Below are 24723 nucleotides of genomic sequence, written 5' to 3'. Positions count from 1 at the left end.
GGTAGGAGCTTGTTTAAAAGAATTGAATAGATTTTGATTTTTGACAAGTTTTAAATACAGTACAGTTTTAGGAGACCAGTAACAATGAACACTGCCTCCCATCTCAAGCTTTCAACTTCAACCATCAATCTACATTCCAAAACTGCATCATTCAACAGCAGAAGTGTGGCCCATTAATTTGAAAGAAAAAAAATTAGACTCTTCTGTGTGTAACAGTCAAATATTTGTGGTCAAAGCTTAGAGCACGTCAATATGCTGAAATAAACTGCTTTATGACTAGAATCCAGTGGAACAGCCCAATTTCTTGTTCAGATTAGTGATGATGACAAATGGCAGAAAGGTATTTTTCTGCATGCAACTTTTGAAAGAGAACTTTCAATTTTGTGAAAAATTGTGTTCAACATAAAACCAGCTTCTGGAAAAATGTGGACAAAAAGAAGTTGGAAATAATGTTTGTTGAGGATTTTAGGTGTTCTGGTCATAAATTAATAGAATGTAATTGTACTAATCTTTGAGGTAACAGCGAGATTACTAGAAATCTGAGGCATTAATGGTGGCGAGGCACAAGAATTGTTGCTAAGCAAACACTTTGGTCAAGAATACTGTTGTTGATTACCATGCCACACCTCCAACCCAAAATGTAACCAATATTCATTTATTACTAGGTTTGACTTGTTATTTTTAAAATGTACATTATGCTTGAAAAATGGAGCCACCTAAATGTGTAAGTAGTGATAAGTACAGTTTTATCCTATTGTAACTTTTCTAAGTGCATTCAAACAAAGTGACATAAATATCACTCCTGGATACCAGTGAAACAGAATCAACCCAAAACAAAGATAAAACTAGCAGTGAGATAACAGGATATGGTTGAATTCTAGCCCTGACCTTTAGGTACTTCTGCTGTTAAGTGAGCATATCCTATCCTGAAGTATGTATAAGAATATATTTTCAATCAAAAACTGAACTAAACAAAACAACTTATACTGTTAGAAGTTCATCATAATTACATTTGCCATGACTACAGAGAATCCTCTTTAGTCAACATGATCAATATGGAACTAAAAAAAATCCTATATACACCTAGTTAGTGTATGAGAGTAACAGTCAGCATAGCAGTATGTGTCATCTCAATAGCTGAAGCCACAACACAGTCAGACTTCAGGCTTTTTGTAAAGAAAAGATGGATAATCAATGAATGCTCTTGTTATTGTTTAGACTGCCGTATATGTGCTTCCGGCAGTGCTGCAGTGCCTGGCACTAGCCACACTGGTGATGATTTGATCAGCATGAAGTGGGATCAGAGGGTCCTGCTGCATGCTGCTGTTGAGGGGTGACGCAACACAGACACCTTGTAGCGTCTGGTTCAGGTCGATTTTTTCTCTTTTGAACGGTGGTTCTCCAGAATCTTCCAATTCATCATCCATTTCGCTGTCAACTTCACTTCCTTCATCTTCAGAGGGAAAGAAAAAATACAAAGTACTTAGTATATACATTATGACACAAGGACACTGCTGCTCAAACATGTTACATTGGATAACACAGATTCTGGAATTCTAAGTATCCTTCATAGAACACAGAATCTGGAATTGGAAGTAAGTTACTTAAAGGTTAAAAGCCAGTTTGAATTTGAGAATGTGTTACACACAAGATAAGGCATGGTCTGGAATTGGGAGTGCATTCTGTAAAGAATAGTACGGAGTTTGGAGTTGAGAAGCTGTTATAACAGTCAAATTCTACTGTTCATCATTGCTGTCTGAACTCCAAAATGCATTAAGTCCTTGATAATACATTCCAACCTATGTTAACCTACAACACTGTCAGCTTGGTTCAGCTGATAGCACTCGGCTGTCAGGCAGGTGAGGTTCAAGCTCCATTCCAGGACTTGAGCATATAATCTAGGTTGACAAGTGCTATACTGAGGGAATGCTGTATTGTCAGGGGTGCTGTCCTTTGGCTAAGACAATAAACCTAGCTCTTACCTGCCTATTTCAGTGTCTCAGGTGCCATTAAAAACTCCATGGCACCTTTTGAAAAAGAGCAAATGTTTTGGACAACATTCCTCCAACACCACCAAATGTAGAACAATGGGGAATTATCTCATTGATGCTTGTGGAACCTTGCTGATGCAAAATGGTACCCATATGGGTTTAACCATATAACAACAGTAACTGCACTTCAAGTGCTTTGGAGCATTTGAGAGACTTGAGGCACTATATAACGACAAGTTCTTTCTTTCGATACAGTATACAAAGTTGAAGTTCATCATGGTTGGTTTTATTCCATTTGGCCGAAGTTTTGTTTTGCCAGTGGCAAGTGCCATGGTAGCAGTGACAACTGTCAGTGCAACTGAATCACACAACTTGAAGTGCTAATGTATCACATTAAAGGCACCCAGATACTTGTGTGCGCATTTGGAAATGTTACCATTCTGTTCTTCCTCCTCCTTTTCTTGTCTTTTGTCACATTTCCCCCTCCCTACAGATTGCTCATGCAGCCCACAATTCTCCCTATTGTTCCTGCTCACCCAGAATGAGACTGGTTGGATAACTCTCGACTACTAATGGTGTTCACTATCAACAGTAACTAGTATTTGTACAGATCATCAATGAAAGTGCTCTATACTTTAATTATAAATGATCAATCTTTCAGCTTCTCAAAGGTCGTTATTACAACAACATGGGCTCAATTTTCCCCAATGCCGTTTCTTGGCGTATTACAAGTTACACTCTTTTTTTTGACCCCGAATACTCCAAAAAAATAACATGCAATTTCCCCGTTCTATTTTTTTTAAATTGGCGCTGCTCAACCTGTCCTTTAGCTTCAGGGGGTGGAGCCCAATGTCTGCACCGAAAAAACGATGCTCCCCTTTCTGCGTATGCATGAAAAAAAAATGAAATTTTTTATGTGACTGCAATGGGTGCACATACCCAGTACAGCTCCCAGTCTGCATGGGGCCATTTTTAAACAGCCAGTTGTGTGTGAGAACTTTAATTCTCATTAGAGAAATCGGAGTTGCAATACAATATGGAACGCAGCTCAAGGACCAAGAATTTCTCATAGGACGAAGTAGAGGCACTAGTTACTATAATTGAGGCCAGATGGCACGAGCTGGACACCAGCAGAGGCACATAAAAGTTTCACCAAAAGAAATGAAGAAACGCTGGAACCAACTTGCAGAAGATTCCTGTGCAATGGTGATCACCCCGAGGTCTGGAGGCCAGTGCAAAAAGAATTGGCAGGACCTTGGTCAAGTAGTTAGTACAAGTAATATTTTCATTAATTCACTGGAATTACAGATGATCATATTTATAATTGCATGTCCCACCCAGCAGAAAGACACCGGGGCCGAAATTCAATGCAGCCTGAAAGCTGGTGGTGTTAAGGCCTTTTTTCCCCGGCGGCCACGGATCCAAATTTAGCTTTTTGAACACAAAAAAGTGTTCGTCTTATTAACCCTGCAAAGCTGAAATTTGCAGTCTTAATTGGGGCGTTATTCCCATGGGAAATTCACCCTTAGGGTGATGTGGCAGCTGCCATTGCAGCTGCTTTGGAGAGGATGGCCGCGGCTCTGCAAGAGTCGACGGAGCGTCTAAGTGCCGTCATATCTGGTGGTTTTCAGACTGTGGCTGCTCTCATGCAGTCTCAGCTAGATGCCCCCTGAGACCTCAGTGTTGCTTTCGTGCTGGGTCCACCATGGGCCATGGGGGACCTTTGGTGTGGCACCACAGCACCGACTGAGCCCCATCAGAGTGGTGGTGGTGGTATTGTGCCGCCCTTGGTGAGTTATTCAGGTCCTCAGGCCAGGATACGGATACGGATCCCTCCGGCTCGCAGCATTCCTGGCACCAGACCTGTCACTCTGCCAGTGCCTCCACACATGGCCTCGCCTGAGCCAAGCCAGACTGAACCCTCCCAGGAGGGTGTTGACCAGTCACCAGCCAGCCTTTTTAGGCCCAAAGCTGGTTGAGGACATCCAAGAAGAGCATCTGCAACTTCCACACAGGGAACACAGCAACTTTCCCAGACCCATGAGGTAGTCACAGGGTGTCTCTGAGGCGAAGTCGCAGGTTAAGCACGTGTAAGAGGGATTATTTGGAAATGCACAAGGGCGGTAAATGATGTATATATGTTACTTTTCTGTTTATTGTTCTGTTAGTTGTTTGGAGTTATATTGAGTATGTATTAAATCTTTATTTTTTGCACCTATATCTGGACTGCTGTATAATGTGATGGTGGGCAATGATGCATCAGGGGCACTCATTAGGATGGCTATGGAAAGTAGAATTTGAAGGGCCATGTGGGGATGAAATTATCGGAATCGAGCAGCAATCAGATGTGTCTGGACTTCCCTTGCAGGGTTGGGATAGCGATGACGCCTTCTGGGTGGATCAGGATGCTCCTCCTCCTGCAGTGGGAATGCTGGTTTGGCCTCCAGATGCTGTCCACTCAGGACAGCCAGGTTATGCAGCATACAGCAGATGACCACAATGATGGAGACCCGTTCAGGCGAGTACTGCAATGCGCCACCAGTGCGGTCAAGGCAACAGCACCTTTGTTTAAGTATGCCAAAGCAGTGCTCAATGATTCACCTGGTCAAAGAATGAGCGTCTTTATAGACATGCTCGGCCGCAGTCCTGGGGTTCCGAAGTGGAGTGAGCAGCCAAGTGGACAGGGGATATCACTTATCCCCGAGCAGCTACCCACAGTCCTGGTTTGGGCCGGTGAAGAGGGCGGGCACACTGCTCTGGCGCAGGATGAAGGCATCATGGCTGCTGCCTGGATACCTGGCATCAACTGCCAGGATCCTTCGCTGGTGGTCACACACCAACTGAACATTCAGGGAGTGGTACCCCTTTCTGTTCACAAACACTTTGGGATAATGTTGTGGCGCCCTCAGCAGTCCGACATGTGCAGTCTATCGCCCTCTGCACCCTGCGGAACCCTGCAATCCGGCCTGGCGTCCACCTGTTTCTCCCTGGTCATGGGGAAGGAGATATATTGCACGCTTCGCTTGTACAGCACATTGGTGACCTGCCGGATGGAGTGACGGGCGGAGAGTTGCACACTGGAATGAGCCCATTGCATAAAAGTTCAACGCTATGGTCACTTTGATTTCTAGGCTGAGCGCTGTCCTCAGCCTTGTGTGAGGCTCCAAATCTGGCCGTAGGACATTGCAGAGCTCGGTCAAGACGTCTTTGCTGATCTCAGCCTCCTCACACATAGCTCGTTGCTGAACTGTAGGACGGAGAACTGAGGCCGGTACACCCAAGCAAGGTAGGGCCTCCTTGGCAGAGGTATGTGCTGCGCCACTCCCATGCCAGCTGGCTGCGCACCTTCTCCCTCTTCCTCATCATGTTGTGGAGCCTCTGCAGGCTGCTGCTGGCAAGGCTACTCGTCCACTATCTGGTGAAGGGGGTCAGCGTACCTCACCCTTCTCACGCCATCTCCCTGCTGTCCAGCCTCTGGACGTTGATGGCGGCGGACATCTGCAGGTCCTTCTACATGTTGGGCAGCCATGGCTCCTGCCTCCCTTGCCCGCTGTCTCAGGACTTGTTGGTGACGGCGACGCCTCCTCCCGTGTGCCTCCCTGTCTCTCACAATCTGGAGCAGCGTTCTCCTGAATAAGCTGAGCCCGTTATGGATGGAAGCATGACCCTCTGTGCAGCAGAAATTTACTCTCACTGACCACAAATAATTGCAAAGAAAGAAAAATCACATTTAACTTAGCAAGACATTTCGAAATCCTGCTGCCCTTTTTGAGACGTGGAACAAGCAGCTCCAAGATTTTTTGGAAGATCCAAGCAGATGCAAGATTTTTCCAACAGACAAGCACCTCCAAGAATTTTTTCCAAGAGCCAAGCAGCTGGCAGATTTTTTCCATGAGCCAAGCAGCTGGCAGATTTTTTGCACTCCCAAAGACCTTCGAGAATTTTTTGCTCATTAAAAACGCTCTCAGGATAGCAGCTGGCACTCTCCCACTCTGCACCGGCCCTAAAAGCTGGCGAGGCACTGTCAGCTGAAGGAGCGACTTTTTGTAGCTAAAAATGGATCTGGGGCAGAGCGGCAGCGGTGCGTACCTTTACTGCGTCACTACTGCCACAAGCCCCACAGGAGTCGGTCAATTGCAGCAGTGCCCACACCGCTGCAAAACCTCCCGGGCCTAATTTACGTCAGGCGGCCAGTTGAACCCAAAACAAATGGGCAGTAACGGTCCTTCCCGGGACCGTGAATTTCGGGACCACCCTCTCTAAAAAGTTATATTTTCATCTTTGCAGAGGAAGGTGGCACACAACAAAAGGGAAAGAACTTGAACAGGAGGAGGCCTGGTAAATCTGCACCTACTGACACACTTGGAAGAGAGGGTCGCAACTTTGATGGGTCCTGCCTGGAGAAAAACAACCATCACTGCACAAGCTGGGCCCACACTTGAGGGAGAGGGTAAGTCCTGCAAATTCCACCATCTGGCTTTGCTAAATGTTAAGTACTGCGCGGGCTAGCCATGCTTCAGTTCATGGGGATGTCTCCATCAGCTACACTTCGGCTGATGCAATCTGCTATCATTCATCGTGGTCCTTCAAATGAGTCTGCTGCCTGCGCTGTGTGAGCCTACTCATGCCACCCTGCCTCCTCCTCTGCTGCTCACCATTTGTCTATTCTGTTATATTTTGTAGAACTTGAGGCCAACCCTGACGAGGCTGAAGCCGATGCTGAAGATTCAGACGTGGATGAACCTGAAGAGGAGAACATCTTCCAATGCCACCTTCCAGACCAAGAGCATGGGGGTAAGGGGGAGGGGCAGGGGGAAGGATGAAGCCCCCACTGTTGGACTCACTCTAGAGGAGGTGCCGCCCACTGAGGTGCCAGCCCTTTTTCTGAGTGGTACAAGTGTTGGGACATTCCATGATTTTGCACAGTCGGAGGCTGGGGATTCCAGTCGAGTGCAGCGAGACACATCTATAGCCTTATCGTCCGACGCTGCATGTCCCAGTGGGATGCAGCGAGCCACACCCAGAATGAGGAGGGGAAGGAGAGCTCGACAGCGCTCTCCTGAGATGTAGGAGCTAACAGATGTGGTTCAGATGATGGCAATGAGTGCGGCAAGCATTGACCTTTTGCGATCACTCCTGGACACACTCCCACACTGGGATGGATGATGAGGTATCGGGACTGTCAAGAGAAGTAACAACACTCACACGAGAAATGGAAACACTGTCCAGGCACATGAGGGAGGGAATGTAGCAGGTATGGGACTTTGGAACCGGTTCTGGGGGAGGTGGGACCAGTACAAACGGACGGTCTGCCCCTGGGCAGGACCGGAACCAGTGTCCTAGGCGGAGCGTTTGCTAGTGCTGTTGGGGAGGGGTTAAACTAATACGGCAGGGGGATGGGAACCTATGCAGGGAGGCAGAAGGAAGTAGAAGGGGGGCAGAAGCAAAAGATAGAAAAAAGTAAAAGTAAAAGTGGAGGGCAGAGAAACCCAAGGCAAAAATCAAAAAGGGCCACATTACAGCAAAATTCTAAAGGGACAAAGTGTGTTAAAAAGACAAGCCTGAAGGCTCTGTGCCTCAATGCGAGGAATATTCGTAATAAGGTAGACAAATTAACTGCGAGAGGCAGCAATTAATGAATTTGATATAATTGGCATCACGGAAACATGGCTCCAGGGTGACCAAAGCTGGGAACTCAACATCCAGGGGTATTCAATATTCAGGAAAGATAGACAGAAAGGAAAAGGAGGTGGGGTAGCGTTGCTGGTTAAAGAGGAAATTAACGCAATAGTAAGGAAGGACATTAGCTTGGATGATGTGGAATCTGTATGGGTGGAGCTGCAGAATACCAAAGGGCAGAAAACGCTAGCGGGAGTTGTGTACAGACCACCAAATAGTAATAGTGAGGTTGGGGACAGCATCAAACAAGAAATTAGGGATGCGTACAATAAAGGTACAGCAGTTATCATGGGCGACTTTAATCTACATATGGATTGGGCTAACTGGTAGCAATACGGTGGAGGAGGATTTCCTGGAGTGTATTAGGGATGGTTTTCTAGACCAATATGTCAAGGAACCAACTAGAGGGCTAGCCATCCTAGACTGGGTGATGTGTAATGAGAAAGGACTAATTAGCAATCTTGTTGTACGAAGCCCCTTGTGGAAGAGCAACCATAATATGGTAGAATTCTTTATTAAGATGGAGAGTGACACAGTTAATTCAGAGACTCGGGTCCTGAACTTAAGGAAAGGTAACTGCGATGGTATGTGACATGAATTGGCTAGGGTAAACCGGCGAATGATACTTGAAGGGTTGACGGTGAATAGGCAATGGCAAACATTTAAAGATCACATGGATGAACTTCAACAATTGTACATCCTTCTCTAGAGTAAAACTAAAACGGGGAAGATGGCTCAACTGTGACTAACAAAGGAAATTAAAGATAATGTTAAATCCAAGGAAGAGGCATATAAATTGCACAGAAAAAGCAGCAAACCTGAGGACTGGGAGAAATTTAGAATCCAGCAGAGGAGGACAAAGGGTTTAATTACGAGGGGGAGAATAGAGTATGAGAGGAAGCTTGCTGGGAACATAAAAACTGACTGCAAAAACTTCTATAGATATGTGAAGAGAAAAAGATTAGTGAAGACAAACGTAGGTCCCTTGCAGTCAGATTCAGGTGAATTTATAATGGGGAACAAAGAAATGGCAGACCAGTTGAACAAATACTTTGGTTCTGTCTTCACGAAGGAAGACACAAATAACCTTCCGGAAATACTAGGGGATCGAGGGTCTAGAGAGAAGGAGGAACTGAAGGAAATCCTTATTAGTCAGGAAATTGTGTTAGGGAAATTGATGGGATTGAAGGCCGATACCACTTTTTAAAAAAGGAGGAAGAGAGAAAACGGGTAATTATAGACAGGTCAGCCTGACATCAGTAGTGGGGAAAATGTTGGAATCAATTATTAAAGATGAAATAGCAGCTCATTTGGAAAGCAGCGACAGGATCGGTCCAAGTCAGCATGGATTTATGAAAGGGAAATCATGCTTGACAAATCTTCTAGAATTTTTTAAGGATGTAATTAGTCGAGTGGACAAGGGAGAACCAGTGGATGTGGTGTATTTGGACTTTCAAAAGGCTTTTGACAAGGTCCCACACAAGAGATTGGTGTGCAAAATGAAAGCACATGGTATTGGGGATAATGTACTGACGTGGATGGAGAACTGGTTGCCAGACAGGAAGCAGAGAGTCGGGATTAACGGGTCCTTTTCAGAATGGCAGGCAGTGACTAGTGGGGTGCCGCAGGACTCAGTGCTGGGACCCCAGCTATTTACAATATACATCAATGATTTAGATGAGGAATTGAGTGTAATATCTCCAAGTTTGCAGATGACACTAAGCTGGGGGGGGGGGCGATGTGAGCTGTGTGGAGGATGCCAAGAGGCTGCAGGGTGATTTGGACGGGTTACGTGAGTGGGCAAACGCATGGCAGATGCAGTATAATGTGGATAAATGTAGGTTATTCACTTTGGTGACAAAAACACAAAGGCAGTATATTATCTGAATGGCGGCAGATTAGGAAAAGGGGAGGTGCAATGAGACCTGGGTGACATGATACATCAGTCATTGAAAGTTGGCATGCAGGTACAGCATGTGGTGAAGAAGGCAAATGGTATGTTGGCCTTTATAGCTAGGGGATTTGAGTGTAGGAACAGGGAGGTCTTACTGCAGTTGTACAGGGCCTTGGTGAGGCCTTACCTGGAATATTGTGTTCAGTTTTGGTCTCCTAATCTGAGGAAGGATGTTCTTGCTATTGAGGGAGTGCAGCAAAGCTTCACCAGACTGATTCCCGGGATGGCTGGACTGACATATGAGGAGAGACTGGATCGACTGGGCCTGTATTCACTGGAGTTTAGAAGGATGAGAGGGGATCTCATAGAAACATATAAAATTCTGACGGGATTGGACAGGTTAGATGCAGGAAGAATGTTCCCGATGTTGGGGAAGTCCAGAACCAGGGGACACAGTCTAAGGATAAGGGGTAAACCAATTTAGGACTGAGATGAGGAGAAACTTCTTCACTCAGAGAGTTGTTAACCTGTGGAATTCCCTACCACAGAGAGTTGTTGATGGCAGTTCATTGGATATATTCAAGAGGGAATTAGATATGGCCCTTATGGCTAACGGGATCAAGGGGTATGGAGAGAAAGCAGGAAGGGGTACTGAGGTGAATGATCAGCCATGATCTTGTTGAATGGTGGTGCAGGCTCGAAGGGCCGAATGGCCTACTCCTGCACCTATTTTCTATGTTTCTATATAGTTGATACACTGTCGGTGAACATGAGGGAGGGAATGTTGCAGGTAGTTGAGACATTTTTCTTGAACATGAGAGAGATCTAGGTGTCCTCATACAGGAAGCATAGAGGATTTGCATGCAGATACAGCAAGGACCTAGGAAGGCAAATGGCATGTTGGCCTTTATTGCAATGGGGTTGGAATACAAGAGTAAGGAAGTGTTGATACAATTGTTGAGGGCTTTGTTGAGTCCATACCTGGAGTACTGTGCACAGTTTTGGTCTCAGGATATACTTGCCTTAGAGGTGGTGCAAAGAAACATAGAAACATAGAAAATAGGTGCAGGAGCAGGTCATTCGGCCCTTCGAGCCTGCACCACCATTCAATATGATCATGGCTGATCATGCAACTTCAGTACCCCATTCCTGCCTTCTCTCCATACTCCCTGATCCTTTTAGCCTTAAGGGCCACATCTAACTCCCTTTTGAATATATCCAACGAACTGGACTCAACAAGAAGATTCACTAGAATGATTTCTGGGATGAGAGGGTTGTCCTGTGAGGTGAGATTGAGTAGACTGGGCCTATACTCTCTGGAGTTTAGGAGAATGAGTGGTGATCTCATTGAAAACATATAAGGTTCTGAGAGCGATTGACAGGGTAGATGCTGAGAGATTGTTTCGCCTGGCTGGAGAGTCTAGAACCAGAGGACGTAGTCGAACGATAAGGGGTCGGCCATTTAAGACTAAGAGAAGGAATTTCTTCACTCAAAGGGTTGTGAATCTTTGGAATTCTCTACCGTAAAGAGCTACGAATGCTGAATCTTTGAATATATATATTCAAGGCAGGGATAGATAGATTTTTAGGGATATGGCGATCGAGTGGGAAAGTGGATTTGAGGTTGAAGGCCAGTCATGATCTTATTGAATGGTGGAGCAGGATCAAGGAACTTAATGCTGCTCCTAATGTTCTTATGTAAGAGGAGAATTATCATCACCCCTCAGCCATGTCTCCGTCAAGGCCATGATGTTACACAAGCTCATGGATGGCAAGGGCCTTGTTTACAAGTGAAAGTACATGTTGGAGGGAGATGCGGAGAGGGGCGTTGATAGCCCATCCATTGACAGAGTCCAATGAGTGAGGGCAGGAGCAGTGAGTGGGACAGGAAGGAGATTTATCCTTCTCCCTTTTTTGAACAGGGATGTAACATTTCACAAAAGAGGATGACGTTAATGTTGGAGTAGAGGCGGGGGAATAGAGATATTGGATAGGATAAAAATACATAGGAAGGAGGTCTTAAATGGGTTGGCATCACTCAAAGTTAGCAAGTCACCTGGTCCAGATGGGATGCATCCTAGGTCGCTGAAGGAAGCTAGGCTGGAGATAGTGAAACTCTGATCACAATCTTTCAATCCTCCTTGCATATGGGAAAGGTGCCAGAGGACTGGAGGATTGTAAATGTTACACCCCTGTTCAAAAAAGGGAGAGGGATAAACTATAGGCCAATCAGTTTAACATCAGTGGTGGAAAAATTCGATGTCAGTATCCAGCAGATATACACCATGACAATTATACATTGAAATACTGACCACACTGGATCAGCTCCGCTGGGCAGGCCGCATTGTTCGCATGCTTGACACAAGACTCCCGAAGCAAGCGTTCTACTTGGAACTCCTTCACGGCAAACGAGCCAAAGGTGGGCAGAGGAAATGTTACAAGGACACCCTCAAAGCCTCCCTGATAAAGTACAACATCCCCACTGACACCTGGGAGTCCCTGGCCAAAGTCCGTCCTAAATGGAGGAAGTGCATCCGGGAGGGCGCTGAGCACGTCGAGTTTCATCGCCGAGAGCATGCAGAAAACAAGCGCAGGCAGCGGAAAAAGCGTGTGGCAAACCGATCCCACCCACCCCTTCCTTCAACGACTATCTGCCCCCACCTGTGACAGAGTCTGTGGTTCTCGTATTGGACTGTTCAGCCACTTAAGAACTCATTTTAAGAATGGAAGCAAGTCTTCCTAGATTCCGAGGGACTGTCTATGATGATGATACATTGAAACAAGAAACATTACATCTGCCACATTTTTGAATGTCTTTGAAAATGCATCAATAATAGAATTATAGGAATAATTAAGAAACTGTTAACAGTTAAGAAACATAATGGATCTTTATGAGTTGATGTGCACATCAGGTAATTTAAATCAGCTCTGACAATGATATCAAAGAAGCCACTGATACCGACAAGATGAAACAAACACGCACTACTTCGGTTCCTTCGCATGCAAGAACGACTGTTACAAATTGTTCGTGCTAATGGCACCTGAGTTATGAGCATTTCACACTTGTGAAAGAACTGTAAACCATAGCTGTTCGTCTATTATATTTATAATCCCTTTATGTTGTTGTTTTTGATGTACATATCAATCGTAGAAATTGGGCGGTGCTTCAATGCCTAAAGTTTGTAATATACAACTGAATGTAAATTTTCAAATGGTAACATTTTCCCCCCAAAATAGGCATAAGGTTGACTTTAGAAGTATGTCATTCAGGAAGTATTTATACATCATCTACTTACCTTTATCCATGTTTATTGGAGACATACCACTGAGATCAGTAAACTGCAACACAAACAAATTACATTTATGAACCTCAAATCTCAGTACAGATGTTACAAAAGCAAAGAGGTTTACTGAGTGAGCCAAGTAAAAAGAGTCTCACCATTAGTAATTCTATTAAAAACATGTACTTATTTTTCTTTATTTCATTTAGCTTTTTAAAATATTTTAAAATTTGCCTAGAATTTAAAATATTTTTGACTACGAAGAACAGAAATTCGGTACGACGAACAGGAACTGCACATTAGACATGCTAGCCATGAAAATTCACCACCTTTGCAATGGATTTGGAACATTATTGAGGCGAGGTGGGGCCCATTTACGCTGGTTCTCATTCCGTTATTAGTGTTGGGGATTTCCTGGGGGAGCAGGACAATAGTTAGTGTCCTTCCCTTGCAGCCTGTTGTGATTGATGGAGATGGGACTAGTGGAGTGAAGTCAGGTAGCAGACATACAGTACTTTGAAGAAGGTAAAGTGGGACACACAAGATTGTTTAAGGTCATAAAGCGATTGGCTGCTGCAAGGAAAGTGTTTATTGAGCGAGAGAGGCAGTGTTTTTCTCCTTGACATTTCTTCTTTTGGCCTTCCGGCAGTGCTGTACAGTTGGTTTTCAATGCCATATTTTCTGGACCTCCCTCCTCAATGGATGTCCCACATGTGCCAATAATTTGATGGTGCCCACTCACAGTATGCTAATTGCCTGAGCCCAGGAATTCTGATGGGATCAGACATGTAAGTAGTGTAACTTGTCCTGCTCAGTGGGACTGTCATAACTTGGTTCCACTTTTACGTATCCAATCGTAACCTGAGCATCTCCAGCAATGGCTTCTCTTCCTGACTCTGCACCGTTATCTCTGTAGTCCCCCAATGATCTATCCATGGCTCTCTCCTCTTCCTCAGCTACATGCTGCCCCTTGGTGTCTTCAGTCAGCTTCCTCATGACACCCATCTCTACCTCTCCATCACCTGTCTTGAACCCTTCACTGCCTGTATTGGGGGTTATATTCCAAATGTAGATTCTTAATAGCACCTCTACCTCGCCATCACCTGTCCCAATCCCCTCTTATCTGGCACCATTGTGGATGAGCCACAAAATCCCCCCGTTAAGTTTTGGGAAGACTGAAGCCATCAACTTCAGCCCCTGCTACAAACTCCATACCATTGCCATCAACTCAATCCCCCTCCTAATGTCTCAGGTTGAACCAGATTGTTTGCAACCTCAGCGTCCTATTTGACTGAGTTGAGATGCCAACTCCACATCCTGTCAATTACAAAGACTACCTACTTCCACCTCCGTAACTTCATCTGCCTCCATCCCTGTCTTAGCCCAGCTGCTGTTGAAACTCTCATCTATGCCTTTGCACCTCCAGTTTAAACCATTCCAATGTTCTTCTGGCTGGCCTCCTGTTCTCCACCCTGCATAAACTTCAGCTCATCAAAACTCTGCTGCCTTTATCTTACCTCGTAATAAGTCCCGCTCACTCATCATCGCTGTCCTCGCTGACCTACACCTGAAATTTAAAATTCTCAACCTCATGTACAAGACCCTTCAAGGCCTCATCCCTTCCCGTCTCTGTTAAGTCCTCCAACTGTACAACCACCATCCCCCACCCCCAAGAATTCTGTGTGCCTCTTACTCACGCTAGGGTAAAGCTGAAAGGTTGACATATTTTATGAAATGTTCAAATTACAGTTTAAGATACAGTACAGTTAAATTAACAGTTTGTCACAGTACAGTTAAAGTGGTTAAAAATATAATCAAGTTATACACTAGCACGTTAAATTTTAAAGTTCATGCTATATATTACATATCTACTTAACACATTTTACTATGATTGCAGCATTTCAGATAGAGCCAATCTGGTCAGTTCCATGGATAACCATAAAAAATAGAAACTCTTTTATTAAATTACATAGTACCTTAAAAAATCTATTTTTCTTCTTTATTATTTGATTCTCTCAAAACTCTTCCCAAAGACATAGTTATAGCTCTTATAACTTGGAAATTATCCTAATAGTAGGAGATAGGAGAAAGGAAACCAATAGAAAAAGAAAAAGGGCATAAAACACAAAGGGAGCTAAACTCGATAGCCCGGAAATGGGCACAGGATCACGATGCGCGATTACACCGCGCCTGTTGCTTCTGATGCAGGTAGCATACAAACTTTGTGCTGTCTGCTAATTTAAATGATTGCAATATTGAGGAAGCGTTAAATGCGCTGTTGAGTGGCTGAATGCGACAGCATAGGGCCTAAGTTTGTGTGAGGCTAGCACCATTTAAAGCTAGCCTGCATTACTTAAAACCAGCCTGCACCTGATCAGCCATGATCTTATTGAATGGCAGAGCAGGCTTGTGGGGCCATATGGCCTACTCCTGCTCTGAATTCTTATGTTCTTAGGCATCGCTTAAAGAGGAGGTGCATTCTGACTGCAGCTGGTGCTAGAAGTAACCGGGAAGAAAGTCTGACCTGCAACAGAGGAAAGAATGTGCTTTAAGGTTCTCAGATGCTGCACTGGAAGCCTTGATGGAGGAGATGGAAAAGGGAAGAGACGACCTGTATCTGCAGGAGGTAGGACGCCCTCCAGACAAACTCTGTGAAGGCAGTGACAGCAGGTAGCCGTGGCGGTTAATGCTAGAGGTCAAGCCCCGAGGACCTGAAGACAATGCCACAAAAAGTTCAATGACCTCACACGAGTGGCCAAGGTCAGTGAACTCATCTTTAAATGCCATATCCCACCGACTGTACCACTAACCTCACACACTGCTCAATGCACTACACCCCTACCAACAATACCTATCAAACAGGACTCATACCTCGCATTCAATGCTCCACCTCACCCTCAAACACTTAGCACTGCTGCAAGCTTCATATCCACATCTCACAGCTTGCACACACTGCCAGCTATTCAACCATGTCAGCCACTTGACCCAAACACATTGCACCACACTCAATGACACACCTCCCTCTCCTTGCAGGACACATTGACTCATAACCAGAGGCAGCAGGAGTTAACTGGCTGGAGGAGAGGCGCGCTTGCAGCACCTTACCCCGATGGAGGAGATGGTGGTCGCCATCACTGAAGGGCTGAATCCATCAAAGATGATGGTATCCTAATACCTAATCCTCCTTCTCACATCTTACTTCCCCCTTATTGCACAATATCTTTTGATTAAAAATCTGCAGATGGTGTAAGCATGCACCTCTTACTTTCCCTCTTCCCCACACCGCTTGTGCCTTTCTCCTTTCCGATACCCCCAAGAACTGCAACCTGGCCAAGCTGTGGTGGCAGGGAAGATGGTAGGGATGATGAAGACACAAGGCTGTCAACTTGATTTCACACGCGCAGCTACCATCCCAGATACTGACATTCTGCGTACTTTAGAGGATAGCTTAGACACTGCAAGGGTAGCTGCCAGCTCCCGAAGGGCGTGGTTGTACATGAGATGAGCACTTTGATGGAGCAGGCTAAAGAAGGCGGCTGATGGTATGCAGAATAAAATGCTTGGTGCATTGGCCTGCCAGAAAGCCTGAGTGCAATGTCAAGGAGCATGGAGGAGTCCAGCACCAACTTGGCACAGGGCTTTGCGCAAAGCTTGGAGCCTGTCCTTTCCAGCATGGAAATGATGGCCAACTCCATTAGCACACTTTCAGACCCAACCAGGATGGAGCGTCTGATGGCTGGTGTCTCAGCTTCCATTGCAACACAAGCAGAAGTCACCCAACGTCTAGGTGCTGATCTCGAAGCTCAGACTTCTGTCATACAAACTCAGCTTGCTGCCATGCAAGCTCAGACTGCTGCCATCGTGGCTGTGGTTACATATTCAAAGGGGCTTGCAGGATGCAGGGTGTCACAGCAAACTGTCCTCTAACAGATTACTATGATTGCTGAGGCGCCGACCTGGGGGATTAATCAAATAATGGGCTGCCTTTAAAGAGGAGATGGTTCGGGTACATTCCCACAAGGGGGGGAAGGTATGGTAACCAAAGCCAGAGCTCCCTGACAAAAGAGATAGAGACTCATCGTAGGCAGTCCCTCAAAACGAGGATGACATGCTTCCATGCCAAAAAAGGATGAGTTCACAGGTGTTTCAATGAAGGACCTAATATTCCAGGTCCTGAACTACACCCTGAAGGGTGGAAGATGCCTGAGCATGGAATTTTTTAACATGTGGTGGCCATTGCACACCAGCCACCACATGGGCTTGACAGGGCTAGGTCTTGGTCCAGTGGCAAGGGTTATCCAAGACGACTGGAGATCTGCTCTGCTGCACAGACCTAGTGCGCACACATGTTGCAGTGTGGACTGGCCCGTGCTGCCCCTGGGCCCCTGGCTCCAAATTCACGCCTTTCCTGGGCCCCGATCACATCCCTCTACAGTGTCTCGCCGCTCCTTTGCCCCGATCTCACCGCTCCTGCTGTACCCGCCCACACGCCAATCACCAACCTGGACCACGGATTTAAGGCAAGCCTAACTCGGCGATATTTTTTCTCTCTCAAAGTCGCAAACATTTTTGCTTTCAAGCTCAGAACAGATGCGTGCACTCAGCTCGAGTCCAGATAGAGATAGTGAGTAAGATGATGCAGTATCACAGATGTCAGGTTGAAAATACAAGTGAGAACCAGGCCGAATATAGAAAGTTCAGAGGGTAAGTGAAAAAGGAAATAAGAGGGGCAAAGAGAGAGTATGAGAATAGATTGGCAGCTAACATTAAAGGGAATCCAAAAGTCTTCTACGGGCATATAAATAATAAATGGGTAGTAAAAGGAAGGGTGGGGCCAATTAGGGACCAAAAAGGAGTCCTATGCATGGAGGCAGAAGACATGGCTGATGTATTAAATGAGTACTTTGCATCTCGCTTTACCAAGGAAGAAGATGCTGCCGAAGTCATAGTGAAAGAGGAGGTGGTTGAGATACTAGATGGGATAAAAATTGATAAAGAGGAGGTACTCGAAAGGCTGGCTGTATTTAAAGTAGATAGGTTACCAGGACCAGATGTGATGCATCGTAGGATGCTGAGGGAAGTGAAGGTGGAAATTGCGAAGGTACTGGCCATAATCTTCCAATCCTCTTTAGATACGGAGGTAGTGCCAGAGGACTGGAGAATTGCAAATATCACACCCTTGTTCAAAAAAGGTAAGAGCAATTACAGACCAGTCAGTTTAACCTCGCTAGTGGGGAAGCTTTTAGAAACTATGGGCCCAAGTTTCCACATGATTTGCGCCTGATTTTTTAGGAGCAACTGGTGGAGAACGGACTATCTTAGAATTCGCAATTCTCCACATTTTCTTTTCTGCAGTTCTAGTCAGGTAGAACAGTTCTACTTTGGAACAGAATTTTTTCTTCAAAAGGGGGCGTGTCCGGCCACTGACGCCTGATTTCAAAGTTTCCACAGTGAAAATGTACTCCAAACTAAAGTAGAATGGAGGAAGTGAAGATTTTTGAAGAACTGATAAAACCTGTTCTACACATTAAAAAATCAGGTGCAGGTTACAAATCAGGCGTCCAGAACGAGGTGGGGGGGGGGGGGGTGGAAGGGAAGTCATTAAATTCTACAATAAATCCTTATTTATACTTATACAAATATTATACAAATAAATCCAACCTGAATAAACATTTATAAGCAAAGAAAAGATTAAATAAACCATCTTCCTACCTGTGTGAAAGTGCTTCAGCCAGGCAGAATGGTGCAGCAAGCCTCACAAAATGAGGCAGCCGTTACCGAACGCGGGGGAGGGAGGGAGCCGACTGAACGCGGGCGGGAGGGAGGGGAGCCGACCGAACGCGGGGGGTGGGGGGGGGAGAGGGAGGGGAGCCGACCGAACGCGGGGGGTGGGGGGGGGGGGGGGGGAGAGGGAGGGGAGCCGACCGAACGCGGGGGGGGGGGGGGGGAGGGGAGGGAAGGGAGCCGATCGAACGCGGGAGGGAGGGAGCCGACTGAACGCGGGGGAGGGAGCCGACCGAACGCGGGTGGGAGGGAGCCGACCGAACGCGGGAGGGAGGGAGCCGACTGAACGCGGGGGGGGGGGGGAGGGAAGGGAGCCGACCGAACGCGGGCGGGCGGGAGGGAAGGGAGCCGACCGAACACGGGGGTGGGGAGGGAAGGGAGCCGACCGAACGCGGGCGGTCGGGAGCCGACCGAACGCGGGGGGGGGGGGGCGGGAGGGAGGGAAGGGAGCTGTTCCAGATGGCTGGCGGGAAAGAGAGAAGGCTGCAGGAAGCCTCAGAAATTGAGGAGCCATTTCCCGACGGCAAAAGGGGGAGGTCATCGGGAAACGGCTGCCTCAACTTTCTGAGGCTTCCTGCACCCTTCTCACTGCTACAAGAAGCCTCAGTGCTGATGTGCTGATGGCAATGTACTTTTATTAAAAAATGTTCAAAAACTAAACAGCTACAAAGAACTACAAAAATGGCCGAGTGCCAATGTTTTTTCCACACTGAGCATGCGCGAACGCTCCAACGCGCATGTGCAGCGTTGTCGGCAGGAAAAAAACTAATTTAAATAGCACCCGCCCCCTCCCACTTACAAAATCGGCGCGAGTGTAGGCTCCGCTCCCCTGGGCGCCGCGCCAAGCAGACAAGGAGCTGCCAAGCGCTCCAGAATCGCTCGTTTTTTTTCCGCCACCGTTTTAGGCGCGAAAAACGGGCGCCCAGCTCGGAGGGGCGCCCGTTTTTTATCGTGTGGAAACTTGGGCCCAATAATCCGGGACAAAATTAACAGTTACTTGGACAAGTGTGGATTAATTAAGCAAAGCAAACAAGAATTTATCAAAGGCAAATCACGTTTAACTAACTTCATTGAGTTTTTTTAATGAGGTAACAGAGAGGGTTGATGAGGGCAATGCTGTTGATTTGGTGTACATGGACACCCAAAAAGCACTTGATAAAGTGCCACATAATAGGCTTGCTAGCAAAGTTGAGGCCCATGGAATAAAAGGGACAGTGGCAGCATGGATACAAAATTGGCTAAATGATAGGAAACAGAGAGTAATGGTGAATGGTTGTTTTTCAGATTTGAGGAAGGTATATAATGGTGTTCCCCAGAGGTCAGTACTAGGACCATTGCTTTTTTTGATATATATTAATGACTTAGATTTGGGTGTATAGGGCACAATTTGAAAATTTGCAAATGACACAAAACTTGGAAGTATAGTGAACAGTGAGGAGGATAGAGATAAACTTCAAGAGGACAGTGGCAGGCTGATGGAATGGGTGGATAAAATTTAATGCAGAAAAGAGCGAAGTGATACATTTTGGTAGGAAGGAGAGCCAATATAAACTAAAGGGTACAATTATAAAGGGGATGCAGGAACAGAGAGAATTGGAAGTATATGTGCACACATTGTTGAATAATGACTTGGATGAAGGGACCAAGTTTGCTGATGATACAAAGATGGGTGGGAAAGCAAATTGTGAGGAGGTCCTTAAAAATCTGCAAAGGGATATAGACAGTCTAAGTGAGTGGGCAAAAATTTGGCAGATGGAATATAATGTGTGAAAATGTGAGGTTAACCACTTTAGCAGAAAAAATAGAAAAGCAAATTATAATTTAAATGGAGAAAAATTACAAAGTGCTGTAGTATAGAGAGACCTTGGGGGTCCTTGTGCATGAAACACAAAAAGTTAGTATGCAGGTTCAGCAAGTAATCAGGAAGGTAAATGGAATGTTGGCCTTTATTGCAAGGGGGATAGAGTATAAAAGCAGAGAAGTTCTGCTACAACTGTACAAGGTATTGGTAAGTCCACAACTAGAGTACTGTGTACAGTTTTGGTGCCCATATTTAAGGGAGGACATACTTGCATTGGAGGCTGTTCAGAGAAGATTCACTAGATTGATTCTGGAGATGAGGGGGTTGACCTATGAAGATAGGTTGAGTAGGTTGGGCCTATACACATTGGAGGTCAGAAGAATGAGTGTTGATCTTATTGAAACATATAAGATAATGAGGGGGCTCGGCAAGGTGGATGCAGAAAGGATATTTCCACTCATAGGGGAAACTAAAACTAGGGGACTGTGGGCTAGATTTTACACTTTTGTGCTTATCGCCCAAAAATGGCCGTTATTTCCGGCGTGGGTGATAAAAATGGGTTTTCAGATTGCCGGCTTCTCGTCCATTTTCAAAGCACCTAGTCTCCATTTTTGAAACTGGGCGATACCGTGAGCGATATGAAATCAGCGGTAGCGTTAAATCTCTGACCTTCTGCCATAAAGTGTCGCCGTCCTTAGCAATGGCATGGCAACGCTCGATTCCCGTGATTCAGGAGGTCAAGAGTCATGATGACATGCGCAGAAGTGGAGACAGAGAGAGAGGGAGCTGAGAGGGACTGAAGGCGTGTCTGGGTATGGTGTGGCTGCTTTTGGAGGAAGGAGGGAGACTTTAGAGCTTCACAGCAAATAGGGAAACAAAAATTAGCTGTTACCAGCCACATATTTGCCCGAATTGCACCTATAATGGAGGGAGAGGAGGAGGCATCACAGCACGCTGAGGAGACTGATGCTGGAGAGAACAGTGAGGTGGGAGAGGAGCACATATGTTGGAGGGCGCAAAAGAACGAGGAGGTTCTCGGACGAGCCAAATGCCTCCCTCCTGCAGGAGGTCGAGTTATGCTGAGGTGATGTGACACAGGGAGGGCGTGGGAAGCCCACCCCAAAAGCCTACCAGAAGATATGGACCGAGATAGCAGAGGTGGTCTCGTCGGTGACCAACGAGCTACGTGAGGGCAACCAATGCCGCAAATGATGGAACGACCTTGTGGGATCCGCAAAAGTAAGTATTATATTTATTTACATGTACTTATGTATTTATATAATTTGATTTGTAACAGTCATGAGTGACTATCAGCAGATGTGAGATCTTGCACTTTTACCGGGAATGTTTTACTCAAAGCCTGCAGTCATGCTGCACATCTTTAGGTAAAGAATGAAAATTATCATAATAAGCATGATTACATCTGTCGTTTATGTGTTGCATCAGTCTCTGTGACAGAACCAAGCAATGATATCACGCAATGATCTCACGCCATGTCATCTTGTCACCTTTTACAGAAGAAGCTATCGACGATGAGGTTCGTGCAGAGGCGAACGGGTGGGGGGCACCACCAGTCCCCAGCGACATCGCTGACATGGAGGAGCGGGTGTGCGCACTCGTGGGGAAGCACCCCCGGACAGCCACAGAAGCATATGCAGACCCTGAAGTGAGCCACGTGAGTAAAGCTTACACCATTGCGTGATGTAAAGTCAATAGGTGCCACACCCATATCCGAACAATCATATATGATATATGATTTCTAACATTGTCATAGAAATAATGCTGGCCCAATGATAATCATTGCAATGCAAATGTGTCGATGGTCTTGAAATGTGATGTCTGTGATGATTTTGAGAGCGGTGGTACTTTTGTCGCGCATATGCTGTGTGTAGCGCTGGACTCACCTTGTGACCCGAGCACCCCCTTCTCCTCTAATAACCTCATGTGTGTTTTGTAGCTCAGCCAGCAGCGTGGCCCCAGGAAAGACCACAGAGGCCAGAAGTTGGGACTCTCCGGACGATCCTACATCTGGTGCTGAGGAGCTCCGATTCTCGCCCGTCAATTCGCTAGGTCTGTTCTCCACAGATGAGAGCGCCGACTTCGAGGAATCTGCATTGCCACACTCCAGAAGCCCTTCCACCCCAAAGCCATCTAGTGGTCCTCCGGTCATTCCCGCCTCAACTCGAGAGGTATTGGCCCCAAGCACCTCGCCACAGAGCACCCCATTTGTCCCCAGTACGGCGCCGACCCCGCGGAGGCCTCGTGGACGCTGCAGGTCTGGTCCACGAGTGGCACATGAGAGAGGAGAGATGGTACAGTTGTCCAGGAGGACTGTAGACTTTAGTGACCAGCTCATCGAAGCATTGGGGGGCATATCCCGACAGCTGGCCACCTGGATGTGATAACCAGGAACACTGCTGGCACAGGCCTCCCAGTGGGTCCCAGAGCGTGGCACTCCACCCCTAGGTTCCTCACCACCACTGCGAATGAGATGAGAGCAAGGACCCTGATCCTGCTTCTGCATCAAAGAATGTTGCCCCCTCTGCCTTCAACCCCCGCAATGAGGCACCGCCTGAGGAGCTCCTCGGCCAGGCGCCATGGAGCGAGGAGGTGAAGGGGTAGAGGTGGGGAGAAGAAGGGGCGGGGGGAAGGAAAGTGAGGTGCATGTGCGCAGGTGATGGCTGTGTTATATCTCCATCTGGATGTATGCAATTTGTTGCAATGCATGGGGGGAGGGGACCACCCTCCTGCTTTGCCTTTGTATTCTGTGTTGCTGGACATGTTGAACATTTGATTGATGTCAATGGTGGAAAAAGTGGGGTGTGGGTGGGGGTTGGGTGTTATTGCTGTGATACTTATGATTTCAGACCAATGTTGGTGTAACATTTTTTTTAATTTAACATAACCTTGTTGCGCATTGTCTCAGATAGCTGGACCATCATACCCTGGCGATACCGTAAACATGAGAGGGTTAAATAAAACTTAACTTCAATCAACGTAAACTTTAACTGGCACCATTGATATCTGAGCTGCACACACAGCAGTGTGTCAGCGTTGTCACTCACAGCAACGTTCTTTCAGGCAAATCGTTCAGATATCAGCTCCTCACGTAAGAGTCTTGCAGCTATGTAGCCACCACGGGTCCTTTTCTGTAGTCTGGAGGGGGTCGTGGGCATGGTTGCATAGCCAGCCTGATTGTGTGGCCCTAGGTCAGCATCCAGCCCCTCGTCGTCCTCTTCCTCTCTCTCCTGAGGTGGAACATCAGTCCCTTCTGGCAATTCTTGGCCCCTCCTGATAGCCAGGTTGTGCAGCATGGAACACATGACCACGAATTTACCTACTTGCTCAGGGTTGTATTGTAGCTCCCCTTCTGAGTGGTCCAGACATCTGAAGTGCTGCTTAAGCACAGTTATTGTTTTCTGGACCACATTGCATGTGTCTCTGTGGCTCCGGTTGTATCGCTTCTCGGCCTCAGTGTGGGTGTCATGCAGGGGAGTCATCAGCCAGGTGGCTAGGCCATATCGGTTATCACCAAGCATCCAGCATTGAGCTTCTGGTTGACTCTTAAAGATGTCAGAGACAGCGCTCTCATGCTGGATGTGAGCCTCATCGAAGGTGCCCGGACATTTGGCATTCACTGCCAGTATGATCTGGTTGTGGTCGACAACTAGTTGGACCTTCAGGGAGTGATATCCTTTTCTGTTACAAAAACACTCTGGGTCCTGAGAAGGTGGCCACATAGTGATGTGAGTGCACTGTATAGCTCCAGCCCTGTCAGTCTGAGCCGCCATGGTCATGGGGAAGCTGATAAAGTCCATCCTTCTCGCATACAGGGCTTCCATGACCTGTCTAATGCAGCGATGGGTTGCATGGTGAGACAGAGAGCAAATCTCGACCGTGGAGGCCCGAAAGGAACCGGAGGCATAGAAAGACACGGTGACCTTGACCTCGACCGACACTGATGTCCTGATGGCAGGCTACATATATGACCTGATGAGCTCACATATTTCATTGATCACTGTTATGTCTGTAATGTACCTATGACTCCACGAGGCAATGTGTTGTACTCAAACTGTAGTGACCTTGGTCCTTTATTCGTACTCCAGAGTGAGGCAGCCACATAGTGGCTCCCCTTTTATGCAGCCCCTGCGACCAGGGCAGGAAACCCTGGTCTCCACCAGTTGCACTATCTAGTGGTGCCAGCATGTATATACACAGTGTAAACCCTATTGATATTACATCAGATAAACAAGTCTCCATCTTATGCAACTATACAGTGACTACACAGAGAGG

General features: G+C 46.6%; 1 protein-coding gene across 3 annotated transcripts in view; it reads right to left on the bottom strand.

The window, feature by feature from the left end:
* Nucleotides 1-1119: 1119 nt before the first annotated feature.
* The window catches only part of rfx3 (regulatory factor X, 3 (influences HLA class II expression)), a 576400-nt gene continuing 552796 nt past the window's right edge, over nt 1120-24723 (bottom strand). For all 3 annotated transcript variants that reach the window (XM_070881253.1, XM_070881273.1, XM_070881264.1), the window contains 2 exons: nt 12861-12903; nt 1120-1453 (listed from right to left, as the gene is read on the bottom strand). In XM_070881253.1, coding sequence (XP_070737354.1) covers nt 1215-1453; nt 12861-12903 — 282 coding nt within the window. In that variant the 3' untranslated portion in view covers nt 1120-1214. The remainder of the gene's footprint in view (nt 1454-12860; nt 12904-24723) is intronic.

This window comes from Pristiophorus japonicus, chromosome 1 (assembly GCF_044704955.1).
Source record: "Pristiophorus japonicus isolate sPriJap1 chromosome 1, sPriJap1.hap1, whole genome shotgun sequence".
Lineage (NCBI taxonomy): Eukaryota > Metazoa > Chordata > Chondrichthyes > Pristiophoridae > Pristiophorus > Pristiophorus japonicus.
This window is presented reverse-complemented; position numbering and strand designations above follow the sequence as displayed.